General features: G+C 40.3%; 1 protein-coding gene across 4 annotated transcripts in view; it reads left to right on the top strand.

Moving 5' to 3' along the window:
* The window catches only part of NAPB (NSF attachment protein beta), a 41,117-nt gene that overhangs the window by 4,608 nt on the left and 22,954 nt on the right, over window positions 1–13,555 (top strand). For 3 of the 4 annotated variants that reach the window (XM_045445494.1, XM_045445493.1, XM_045445496.1), the window contains exon 2: window positions 11,469–11,548. In XM_045445494.1, coding sequence (XP_045301450.1) covers window positions 11,469–11,548 — 80 coding nt within the window. Of the gene's footprint in view, window positions 1–1,575; window positions 1,790–11,468; window positions 11,549–13,555 lie in introns of those variants that run through there. The other variant, XM_045445495.1, reaches the window with a different exon arrangement.

The raw sequence follows: 13,555 nt of genomic DNA, 5'->3' as shown, positions 1-13,555 counted from the left end.
GAGGTGTGTTTGTTTAGAAGAGGCAGAAGGGGACCCAGCACCCAAGAAGAGTTATATTTTGAATGTCTCTTTAATATGTGTGGAGACAAACATGATTTTTCTCCTTAGTTACTAATATGTTAATGATTGGATAGCCTCATATTGAACTATTGGGGCGTTCCTTGAATTCCTATGGATTATAATGTGTTATTTTTTAATGTGCTATTAGATTCTGTTTTTAAATATTTTCTTTTGAATTATTGTCTTTGCAATTCATTTGTGGATGGTCCATCAAGTTGAAGTATTGATGTGACAAGTGCTTCATGAGAATATAGACATTTTCCTTTCACCCGGTGCTCTGGTCTTGGAACCCTTTTCTAGTGAAATCCGGACTTTTTTGAATGTTCTTTATTTCAGTAGTTGTTTTCCTCTGTCACTTTTGTGTTTGTGTGTTTCCCCTTCTCTCTTGATTCTTTTGATCCTTTTTCTCCTAACAGCTAATATTTTGACTCAGAGGTATTATTAGTTTCCTGTTTTCTGCTTTATTTACCTCTGTTGCTCTCTTTTCTTTTGCCCTCTGGCTCCTTTGGGGAAAATGGAGGATGGAATATTTCAGTATTTCCATTATTTTAGTTATGTGGATCCAAATATTGATGTATGAATTTTCCTTTAAAATTGTGTTAATGTTTTAATTGTATCCCCCAGATCCTGGTATATAGTGTTTTTTATTGTAATTCGTTTCCCCTTTGACCCAAGAGTTGTTTGCAGGTTGTGTTCCAGATGAAGGTGCTTTTTTCTTGTATGTGATTTTTATTTTTTTATTTTTTTAATGTTTATTTATTTTTGAGAGAGAGAGCACAAACTGGGGAGGGGCAGAGAAAAAGGGGAACAGAGGATCCGAAGCAAGCTCTACACTGACAGCAGCTAGCCCAATGTGGGGCTCGAACTGAGGAACCATGAAATCATGACCTGAGCCGAAGTTAGACACTCAACTGACTGAGCCACCCAGGCAGCCTGATTTTTTATTTCTGGTTTTATTTCATTATAATCAGAGAACTTACTGAGGTTTTCTTCCCCACCTGATATATGATTGGTGTTTATGAATGGCCCGTGCACACTTGCAAAGAAGGTGGATGTTCTCCTCAGAGTGTATGACTTGATAGAGATCCTGAAAATGTAGGCATTGATTATGTTGTCAAGGCCTTTCACATTTGTGTTTATTTTTTGTCCCCTTGACTTGCTTTGGACTAATGGGTATAGTCATGTCTCCTCTTATAAGTGTGTTTCTGTCTTCTTGCATCTCTTGTCTTGTAGTTTCTGCTTTATAAAGGTGTCTACTATGTTTTGGTATATAGATGTTCACAACTACTATAATTTCATTATGAATTGTATCTTTAGCATTAAGAAGTGAATTTCTTTCTTTCTTTTGATGTTTTTGAGCTCAAATTCTGCCTTGTTTGATACTGGAGTAGCAGTCCTTGCTTTCTTATTTGCGTTTGCCTGCTTTTAGGACTGTATTATGTAAGAGGATTGTACATTCTGCCTGCTGCCGTGTGACCTGTGCTGCTGGGCTCTGGGCAAAGTGCACTTCCCCTCCCCATTGAGTCTATCCTGGCCCTTGGCTGACTTTGACTGGGGGAGCAAGTGCAAGGGGGTGCGCACTCTACCCAAGTGGAAGCTGCAGGGGCTATCCCTTGCTCCTGCTGTGGTTTTTCTCTGTCATAAGAGTACACTAGAGAGAGGGCTGCATTCAGAATAGAGAGACATGACACATGGAGAAAGAACCAGCACCATCAGCCTGCAATAACAGGTAAAGTGAGTGAGAAAGAAGCTTTTGGAGATTGGGCGGTTATTTGTTGTTGGAACAAATCAAATCAAAGTTGGTTGATGTATGTGGTATCCTTTTGACCATGTCTTTATTCTTAAACCTTTCAGAATAGCTTTATTTTAGTTGTATTTCTTGTACTGAGCACACAATATTGTATTGGCTTTTGTTTTCTGAGAAAATCTAAATATCTTCAGTCCATTTATATTATTGGTATGACTGGTATATGATTGGTTTTTAATTCTGTCATCCTGCTTTGTTCTATTTATTATGTGTAATGTTTTATTTGCAGTCTTCGTGTGATCTCTTTTCTTTGCTTTTTATTTAGGAAATTTTGTATTTTTGTTCTACTGGTAACCTTTTTTAGTACCCTTAGCTCCAGTAGGCATCTAGAATTTGTTTGCTGTGAAAGACACCCATTACCTATGTGCCAATCACTGAGCCTGTTCTAAATTTTCCCCTTTGTCCAGTGATATGTGTATGGGAGGACAGGGTTCAGTTATTTGTACTTTTGGGGAACAGATGTTGGGAAGATCTGTTTTGGGAACAGATTCTGTCTCTTTTTGTTTGTTTTTTGTCTTAGATCTATAATAAAACATATTCCGTGGCACCACCATCAGCATTTTTACTTATGTTCCCTAGTTATCTCATAGATGGAAGCCAGTGCGATATTCCTTAAGTTCTTGCTTCTATTGCTGGTATTTAATGGTTGGCTTGGCTGGTTGTGTAATATTTGGCTCACACTGTTTTTCCCTTGAGCTTATTCAGAAATGTTCCCTATTGTTTTGCTTTGTATGTTGTCTTGCTTTGTATGTTGCTGTTGACATCTGGTTGAAGTTAACCTGATTTTCTTAATTTTGTAAGTGACTTTGCCTGGAAGCCTGGAGCTTTTCTTTATAAAATATAATAGTTTTATTATATGTGTTTTACAGTAGACCATTCTGAGTCCGTTTTCCCAGTACGTGGTAGGCCCTTTTGGTATTTTGATTCAGTTCTTCTTTTGTTTCCATAAAATTTTCTGAAAGTGTAGTTTTAAGTATTGTTTCAATGTTTTGATATATTTTACTTCCCTTTTCAGGGACTCCAGTTACATGGATATTGGCTCTTTGCTTATCCTCTCTATCACTTTTTCTTAGATCCTTTTCCCTCCCTTGTTTCATTTCCATTCTCGTGGGTGTTTTTATTTTTCTCCTCAGTGTCAGTAGAATCTGTTCTCCCTGTAGGTGTGTTCTAGCCAAGATTTTATTTCTGAGATGATTTGGTCTTTTTCTTTCTTTCCTTCTAGAATTTCTAGAATTTGAAACGAGTTCATAGTCTTATTTTTTTGTGCATGTAAGGAAGGAAGAACTTCACCTTTTTTCTCTACTCCCCTGGGTTCTCCAGCTGGGGCTCTACAAATTAGACAGAATATAGACTAACAAGAATAAATAGTGTATTGAACATGTACAGTGATGGGTAACTCAAAGGGGTGATTGGAACTTGGGCTTATAGCATCTTAAAGAACAGTGCATTTGTAGAGAAGTGTTAGGACAAAAGGTTTTAGGCTTCCAAGAAGCAGCAGACTGGGGAACAAAGGAGTGAGGTTTGTTTGTGCAAGCCCATCTCCGTATCAACTTTCCATCTGCTTCACAACCATAAAACTTTTCCAGGAGAGGGGATTTATGGCAGTCCCCATTTCTTAGAAGATTCTGCATTTAGTCAAATAGGGGAAGCTCTGAGAAAGTGTCTTTCTGTATCTGCTATTCTCATTTTCCTCCATTCTCATTTTCCTTATGCCAAAGTAGTTTATTTTGAGGTGGCATATTCTGTTCCCCTGAATGCTCTTGCATTCTGAGTTTTGAGTTTCTGAACTGTGGTATAGTTTCATACCTATAAATGATTGTTTAATAATATTTAAGTTATATGGGATTGTTTGCCTTGGGGTAGTTTGGGGGGAACATTTTTGTCAGCTGCAGAGTTTTTATACTTGGAACATTGTAGCTTTGTATGGATGCTGCTTACCTTTTTTGTTTAGTGTTGGAGTTTCTTGGTCTCATAACAAAATGTGTTTCTGTGATGAAAGATGAGGGATTTGGGTGGTTTCACGGGTTTCTTAATTTGAACGCTCTCTTCTGTTGATACCATTAAGGACTTTTTTTGATGACAAGTATAAGGGAGGGGTGAGTAGGGGCTTGGTGTGACTCCCAGTGCTGTGACACCCCTTTGTTTTCTAAGACTCTTATCTTCCACCACTTGCTGTCTTTCCCTTCACGACTAAGCTTCCATAGATCTGCCCCTGCCTCCCCCAGAAGCAGGGCCACCTCTAGCCAAGTTCCCCTCTAGTTCCCCAGGCCCAGTGCTTCAGCCCTCTAGGTCTCCACCTGGCTTCCATGTTCCCTCACTCTTGTGCAGCCCTTCCTTGCTGCTGGACCCTGCCTCATCCCCTCATGTCCATGCATTTCCTCCTGTCGTCCAGCAGGAGCAGTGTCACTGGCTCTGCTAGTTGGGGGTTTTTATTTCTCCAGTCTATTATTTCTTCATCTTGTTGAATTCTCTCTCCTAATTTTGCTGTTGGCACGGATTACAGGTGGTTGTATCTGCTCCTTGTTGATGTGTCTGGGTTTGGAGGATGTTAGGACAAGTTGGTATTTAGTCACTAACCACGATTCTGTAGAATTTACAGGTCTCATCAGTGTTTCTTCCAGATTGAGATTCAGTTTGAAGATTGAATTTTTATAAAGATTGAGATTAAATGTAAAAACTTCTCATGGCAAGTCATGTTGTGCATGTCATTTCTGAGTTTATCCAATAATTACTGTTGTTCGTTTTCTTGTATATTTAAGTATCTTGATTTGTTTTATTAATAGGTCCAAATATACATTCTCTCCTCTGTAAGAAAGGTGACTCTCCATACCAAGTCCAGGCACTGGGACTGTTACCAAAATCAAAACCAACTTTCTTTGCTCTACATGTTCTCACAAACTTCATTTCAGGAAATGACACTTTTGTCAGACATTCCTTAAATGTCTCAGATTGTTTTCTGTGTCTAAGAATCTATGATTATTTTTAAAGTGAAAAGTTCTCAGAAAATGGAATCCAGAGGCCAAGACAGGGCACTGAGGCTGCATCAGTGTTGATGATGTGGTCCTCATGCCCAGCTTCTGCTGGCTGCTCTGGTGGAATTTCTCTGAGGCCCTGGAGGGGCTGCCTGCTCTGTGCTGGCAGGATCTATCTAATAAATGACAGTGTTCCTATAGTCTGACTTTGTCCAAAACTGTGTCCTTGTCACTATTCCTCCTATTACTGTTTGTGAAAAAACAAATGACCTTGATCTAATGGTTTTATAGACATTTTTGGTATAAGAGTTCAAGGTAGCTTGATGAAGAGCTTCTCCCTGCTGCAGACCTCTACTCTCTGCATCGCATGAAAGAAGTTGGACTGTTTAGAAATATATTAAACTTAGCAGTTAATTAATTTTGAAAGGGTTATGTTTATCTAGGAAAACAAGTTTTTAGAATCTAGAGATTATAGAAATGAAGTGCAGATGAAAATAAGTTGCTTATGGAAGGTAAAAATAGAATAAATAGTTCTATGTGGCTGTGATGTTGTGATATAATAGGAAGTATATATTTGTTCTTCATCCCTGGTTCCTGACACAGTAAAGCCCTTGTGGGATCCTGAGTGGTGAGGGTGAGAGAAGCATTTCCTGTATGATAATAAGCCCCTTTCAGCCACACTATAGTGTATGCTAATGAGGTGACGGTTGGTGGGTTCCCAGTTGGCTTCAGGATGGGGGCTGGTTGTCAGAGGAGCCAACCATATGGTTAGAGGGTTGGAACTTTCGGCCTCACCCCTAAGCCTCCCAGGAGGGGAGAGGGGTTGGGGACTGAGTTAATCACCAGTGGCCAGTGATCAGTCATGCCTGTGTATGGAACCTTAACAGAACTCTAAATGATGGGTTTGGAAAACTTCTGAGGTGGTGAGCACGTGGAGGTGGTGAGCATGTGGCGCCCCTGGAGCTGGTGTGGATGCCCCTTGCACTCCCTGCCTATATACCTCCCTGGATACATCTCTTCCGTTTAGCTGCTTCTGAGTTACATCATTTGTGATCATAAATAGTTTCCCTGCGTTCTGTGAGTTCTACCAAATTAATCAGATTGAAGAGGGGGTTGTGGGAACCCCTGATTTGTAGCCAAGTTAGAGATATGAGTACTTTGAGGACTCACTGCTTGAGATTGGTGTCTGAAGTGGGGGCAGTCTTGTGGGACTAGGCCCTTAACCTGTGGGGTCTGCACTGACCGGGTAGTGTCACAATTGAATTGAATTGTAGGACACCCAGCTGGTGGCTGCAGAGAACTAGAAAATTGCTTGGTGTGGAAAATGCTGCAGGTTTGATGTCAGAAGTGTTGTGAGTAGAGAAACAGTGTTTCTATTAATGGTAGAGATATTTTAAACAGATTCCTAATTTTCCTCTCCTTTTCTGGATGCTTTCTGTATTTGCTTATTGTTTCGAATGATATATGGGAACACTATCAAAAAACTGTACTATGGATAGTTTCTTCCATCCAGACTCTGAGAAGTCAGCATTATTATTGAGGCCTGTGTGCCAAGCCCTGTGGTAGTGTCTGTCCTCAGTCAGCCTATAGGCTAAAGTAATGTTGCTCATAGTGAAGGAGCTGTCCTGTTTGTGGGGCTTCTCCCTGTTTGTAGTCCTTTGGTGTAGTTTGACATCCCTTCAGCATACTCTGATGATAGGATTAGATTTTGTCTCTAATTCTGCTTTCACATTATCACAGCACTGTCAGTTATCACCTTTTATGATACTTTTACTCAGGTATTTTGTGATTTTATCAACGTTTATTTATTTTTGGGACAGAGAGAGACAGAGCATGAACGGGGGAGGGGCAGAGAGAGAGGGAGACACAGAATCGGAAACAGGCTCCAGGCTCTGAGCCATCAGCCCAGAGCCTGACGCGGGGCTCGAACTCACGGACCGCAAGATCGTGACCTGGCTGAAGTCGGACGCTTAACCGACTGCGCCACCCAGGCGCCCCAGGTATTTTGTGATTTTAGAAGCAGCTTTATTTGTACCTCAGCAGTTGCCTACTTTGCTTTCGGGTAGGTCTCAGGATGTGTGTGCCATTAGTCCTCATGATTCTACTTTAACGTCCCCCTCTTCCCACCCACAGTCTTAGAAGAGGATGTATTATAGTTGCCAGTGTTTTGTAGTGCTCTGAAATAGTTCTTACTCAGGATGAGGAAAAATCAAGACTTTAGATTATTCGAGGATTAATTGGTTTTTAAAAGATCAGTGATTTGTCTGCATGTAGATATTATTGGAGCTCTTTGAAATAATGGAATGTAATTTCCCAGTCTGGCTTCTTCTCCCTCTCCTCCCACCTCCCCAGCATCTGAATGGGAACAGACAGGATGGGATTGCTGCTCTGCAGTTCACCAGTGGGACATGTCATGGCTCTGACCACATCTCTTCAGTGGAACATGGAAGGTGGGATGAGTACTCTCAGATCTTTTCCAGCCCTGAAGTTAAATATTGTTTCTTCAGCATTCTGATCTCCTCTTGGGCAAGAACATTCTTTTCTTAGCCTTTCTGACATTTACTGATCTCAGTGAATGTCTCCTGAATAAGCATAATCAAGAAGAGGAGGGAGTCAGCCTTGCTCGTAGAATTGAGGGGTGGTGGGATCAGCTGGGGCTGCACGGTGGAGAGGATGGAGGTGATGGTGGTGGTGGTAGAAGTGGTGGTGGTGGTGATGATGATGAAGGTGGTGGTGGTGGTGGTAGAGGTGTTGGTAATGATAGTGGTGAAGGTAGAGGTGGTGAAGGTGATTGATGATGGTGTAGGTGGTGGTGGTGATGGAGGTGTTGGTAATGGTGGTGGTGATGGTAGTGGAGGTGTTGGTAATGGTGATGATGGTGGTGGAGGTGGTGAAGGTGATTGATGATGCTGTAGGTGGTGGTGGTGGTGGTGATGGAGGTGTTGGTAATGGTGGTGGTGATGGTAGTGGAGGTGTTGGTAATAGTGATGATGGTGGTGGAGGTGGTGAAGGTGATAGATGATAGTGGTGGAGGGAATGGTAGTGGTGGTAGTGGTTCTTATCCAGGCTAGTCACTGTTTTCTTTCATGGTAGAGAAAGCATTTTCTTCTTCAAATTCAGGATAGGATAATCTCCAAAAATAGTTAAGTTTGTCTCAAGTTAGCTTTTCTTCTTGTCAGTTCAGTGCCATGTACTTAAATTATATCACTTCATAATGTAGATCCTCTCATAGAAACTTGTTTCTCTTTTCAAGGATCTTATACCTCATTTATAGAGGCCTAGGATAACAATCATTTGAATTATTTGAATGTGAATTCTGAATGTTTGTCCTTAAAACTTATAAAATTTAACTTTCACATGCATAGAACACAGTAGGCATTTGGAGTGATTTCAGAAGTACATTTTTCATGAATTCTTAAAGTTATGTTGTGTTTATGACAAGTGAGTTTCTCTGGTGCTTTGAAAATGAGTATACTTCTTGTGATTTTGTTTTAGAAGAGGTGAGGGTCTTAAGTCTTCATAAAAAAAATACATTCATTATTTATATAATGATCACTGAATTTGACATCAGGTGTCAGCTCCACCACTGACTTTAGCTGGATGACCTTGGGCCAGCCATTGACCTCCAGGTACAATTTTCTCTTCTGTCAAATGGAGTTAGCATCTTTAATGGTGGTTGTAATAAAGAAAATGACATAACATATGTGGAAATATCCAGCATAAACCCTAGCATAATGTAGGCGTTCTATTATTCCTAGCTGAATCTGTCTCTGAAAATAATAGGATAAAGTACATTTTAATTAAGCTGGTTTTATTTGAAAACCTTTAATAAGAATGATTGAACTATAATTACAGTGCAAGATTCCTGGTATGCTTTAGAAAAATAAGACAAGAAAGTGGTAAGTCTTTGTTAACTCCAAGGAGCTATGGCTAAAGATTGAAAACTTAGGTTAGGAATTTTCCATTAGGATAATTAGCTAATTGGTTTTTTTTAATATGCAGATTTGAAGTTGAGAAAAAGGAACATGAGGGTGTGATTAAAGGAAAGCTTTGCTTATTCTGACACCACATTTTTGGTGTGGCTTGTCACCATCCTGTCATTTGCTGTGTGACATAGCTGCCAAAGTTTTTTTTGTTTGTTTGTTTTTTCCTTTTTTTGTTGGGGGAAGGGAGTGGTGCAACTTTAAATATAATTCACATACCATGTGATTCACCCGTTTAAAGTGTCCAGATAGCTGTGTAACTATCCTAACAGTACATTTTAGAATATCATCACCGCCACAAAAAAAAAAAAAAAAAACTCTATCCTCCTTGCCCCTCCTCCTTTTTCTCCAACACTGTAGGCAACCTGTTTACTGTCTCTATAGATTTGCCTATCCTAGATATCCTACAATATGCTCATGCGTGACTGGCTTCTCTCACTTAGCATGATGTTTTCAAGGTTTATTGATATATCAGTACTTCATTCCTTTTTATTGTCCAATATCCATTCCATGTATAGACCACATTTTATTTATCTTTTCTTCAGTAGATGGACATTTAGGTTGTTTCCACTGTTTGGCAGTTACGAATAATGCTGCCGTGAGCATTTATGTTTGTATACAAGTTTTTGTGTGGACATAGTGTTTTTATTTCTCTTGGGTGTATACCAAGGAGCAGAGTTGCTGTCTCATACAGTAACTATGTTTAACCTTTCGAGAAACTGCCAAATTAACAGTGGCTGTGCCATGTTATATTTGTACCAGCTGTATAGGAGGGTCCAGTTTCTACACATCCTAACATTTATTCTTATCTGTCTTTTGATTCTAGTCATCCTAGTGGGTGTGAAGTGGGATCTCATTTGTCGTTTTGACTTGCATTTCCCTGATGGCTAATGATGTTGAGCATCTTTTCGTGTGCTTATTGGTTATTTGTGTGTCGTCTTTGAAGAAATGTCTAATAGATTCTTCACCTATTTTTTAATTGAGTTACTAGTCTTTTTTATTTTTGAGTTGTGTTGTTTACATATTTCAGATACAAGTCCCTTATCAAGACAGATCCCTTATTTGTACAAATATTCCCAAAAGTTTTTATGCCTTCAGTACATCAATCTAGTTACAATAATCATCCTGATTGAGTACCTACTCTGGGTCAGACCCTGCAAGGGCAACTATACATGGATTTTTTCTTTTGATCTTTATAATAACCCACAAGTATTATAGCGTCCGGGTGGCTCAGTTGTTTAAGCGTCCAACTTCGGCTCAGGTCATGATCTCACGTCTCATGGGTTCAAGCCCCCCATCAGGCTCTTTGCTTACAGCTCAGAGCCTGGAGCCTGCTTCAGATTCTGTGTCTCCCTACCTCTCTCTGCCCCTACCCCACTCATGCTTGTTCTCTCTCTCTCTCTCTCTCTCTCTCTCAAAAATAAACATTAAAAATTAAAAAAAGATAATAACCCACAACTATAGATCATATTATCCACTGTTTACACATGCAACAATGGAGGCCCAAAGAAGTTAAAGAACTAGACTGGGTTAAGACAGTTAGTAGTTACTGCCTAAGGTGTGAGTCACACTTGGGCCTTAGTGTACTGCTCTGGGACACGTATTGACACAGAGCTGTCTGTGTCCTTCTGTGGAAGCACAGAGACTGTTCAAGTTTCTGGCGTATGCGTATGTGCTCACTCTTGTTTAGATTGTGCCACTCTCTAAGGGTCAGCCTTGACCTCCCCTGTCTCCTAGTCCTTATGTCCTAAACCACTCACACAGAGTGCTTTGTCTTCATTCTCTGGTTATTTATGTTTTCAATGTAGATAGACGAGGTAGAGACATCATTTATAGAGGGTCCTTAGTTTAGCTAAGAACAAGGTTGAATTAGAAAACCCTGGTGCAAGTTACAGAGGATTAGTTTTGCCTTATGTGAGAAAAAATGAGCAGCTAGAGCTTTCCCTGAGTGGAATCAGCTGTCTACTGAAGAACTTTCCGGAACAGTATGTATTCCAGTAGCAATAGAGTTTCTTCCTCTCAGGATGTTGTAAAATACATTTACACATGGGGTGAGCAGCTGGACCCTGAGGCCCCTTCTATGTTGGAGAAAGGAACATTCCCTGCCAGAGCTGATAATATAGCAGTCAAACAACATGACACTTTCTTTTATGCTCCGGCTTCAACTTGTTGTTGTTGTTGTTGTTGTTGTTGTTGTTGTTGTTGTTGTTTTGTTTGCTTGTTTTTGAATAAGCATAGTGCTAAACTCTTCCAAATTAACAGGGTAAAAAATGTATCCTTCAAATTTAATCCCATTTGAATAATATACTTCTTATTTCTCCACTTCATCCAAAACTACAATTTCCATGCATGAAAAGGACTCTGGTTAAGGTTGTAGGCTCTGAGATCAGCCAGATATGTATTTGAGTCTCAGTTCTGTGACATTCTTGTTGTGTGACCTTGCGTTAGTTACTTTTGTGCCTCCGTTTCCTGATTTGGAAAATAGGGATAATATGAGCGTACCATTTGAGCACCTGTTAAAATTCTAGAATACTTGGCTGGCACATAGTAAGCATTCATTAAATGCTTATTATTTAAGGGAGGGTGAATTGGAGATGTGGATGGTTGCTACAGTAAAACTTAACCTCATTTTTAAATTTTTCTCAGAGGAAACACAAAAATAGAAGAGGCTTGTGAAATGTATACCAGAGCTGCAAATATGTTCAAGATGGCAAAAAATTGGAGTGGTATGTATAAAGTTTTTGTTTCGCTTTTCAGGCAAATAACTTTAAAATCATCTTGAAGGAGGAAATAACTGTCTGCATTTCCTCCTGTTGGCTGAGACGTGTGTGTGCTGAATAACTGGTGTGGCCACCATGGTGTGGGAGAAAAGAACTTTGATCTAAGTGAACAAAGCCTATTTTTCTTTACTTACACATTGGTTGAGAATTTCTTACTGTGAGAACAGCTCTGTGGTAGCTGATTGAGGTTCCATTGAGAAATGTGACAGCCAAGGTGTTATTTTTATAAACCCCAACAGATTTACTATCACTTTTTAACATAATGCTTTCTATCCAGTGAAATTACACATAACAAAATCAGTGGAATTATTTTATTGGTCTGAAAGGGGATAACCCTTTATAACACTGATTTGGGAAACAAATTCATCCCCTACCCTTGTGCACAAAGAGGGCTTGTTGTCTCTGTGATAGGGTATTTCTTTAGTGAAAATAGAGACAACCTTCACCTGGAGCAGGGACATTGTTGTCTAGCCCTGGCCTGTAGCTGCTGCTTGATCTAAAGTAGGACCCTTACACTCTGCAAGTCCATTTCCCCATCTGCTTTTTCCCTAGCTTTATTGAGATATAACTGACATAGAACATTGTCTAAGGTTAGGGTGTATGTATAGTGTGTTCAAATCAACCCATTAAGGCTGACACTTTAAAAGCATTTCAATGAAGAAATTGCTGTAGAAATATATGAATGTGAAAGCCCTTTCTGACTGTAAAATTCTTTTATAGGTTTAGTTTTAGGTTAAAAGGGTGTATTTCCAAAATGCATTACACCTGAATTATAATGTATTAAAAACAGTGGAGGAGAAAGGAGTATTGTCTCATATGTGTATCTCTTGCATGGTGTAAGGGTGTGGTCTAAGGATAGATTTGCATGTACTAATGAGAGTGGCCAGCATGTGAAAAACTGGAGCCAGCCAGTACAGTGAAGCACTGTAATTGGGAGGTCCATGTTGTAACTGTACTCTCCTGAGGCAGAGCCCATCAAGGCTGCCATTCAGTTAGCCGCTACCGAGGCACTCCCCTGGCAGCATCAGCCTTGACCCCTTCTCCGGGACCCCCGACCCCATAATCCACAGTGTAAGAGTTAAAGCCTGGTAGGTGGGGGCTCTCCAGTCCCAGCTCCAGCTGGGGGCCAGCATCCTAATTGCTCAGCCCCTGTGCCATGTAATGGCTGAGTATTTTCAAAACTGCCTGGGCACTCTTTTTGTCTTACACAGAGCCAGAATTGAACCTGGGCAGGCTGGATCAGGAGTATGTACTGCTACTTTTCCCTCTGGTGGAAGTGCAAAAACCTGAGTAGGAATTGTGTGGTTACCTCTGGAAGAGGGGTCAGGACAAGGGATGACAGCCAAAGCTTTAGTTGAATTGAATGCTTTATTTCTTAGTACCAGCAGTGGGTATTTTGGTGTCTCCCACAATTTTCTGTACTTCTCTGAATGTTTTTGAAATGGCTACAAATAATATATTTTTTTAAGTACTAAAAGGTCTCATGATGTTCTTCATCATGTTTTTCCTTGTAGAGGGAATTCTTTCCCCTCCATTCCTATTAGTGCTGACTTCCCTATTCCACACCTTACTGAGCTGTGTTCTCCACGGGCCTCATGTTTTCCAGTCTGTGGTAGTTCTCTCTGAGCCAAGAACCTCATGACAGTGGGGGTTTATCCTTGTCCAGGTTCCTCATGCTGACATTTAAAGCCTCCCAGAACTGGACCAATGGCATCTTCAGCCTTCATCTCTCCTGCCCACTACATTTATCCCTCCTGCAGGCAGCATGGACTTGTCACCAGCCTCTGTTCCCAGCCTTTTCTTGCCTTCAAACATTTGTTCCTTGTTCACATGACTGCTCTGCTGTGGATTCCTTTCCTCATTCTTTTCCGCCCCTCTAGAGTCTACAGTCCCTGATCAAAACCTTTTCTGAAAAATTTAAGTGCATAAATCTTTACACTGTACCTCGTCCCA

The sequence above is a fragment of the Leopardus geoffroyi genome, chromosome A3, assembly GCF_018350155.1.
Source record: "Leopardus geoffroyi isolate Oge1 chromosome A3, O.geoffroyi_Oge1_pat1.0, whole genome shotgun sequence".
NCBI classification, from domain to species: domain Eukaryota; kingdom Metazoa; phylum Chordata; class Mammalia; order Carnivora; family Felidae; genus Leopardus; species Leopardus geoffroyi.
Note: the sequence above shows the minus strand (reverse complement) of the source record. Positions and strands in the feature narration are given on the sequence as shown.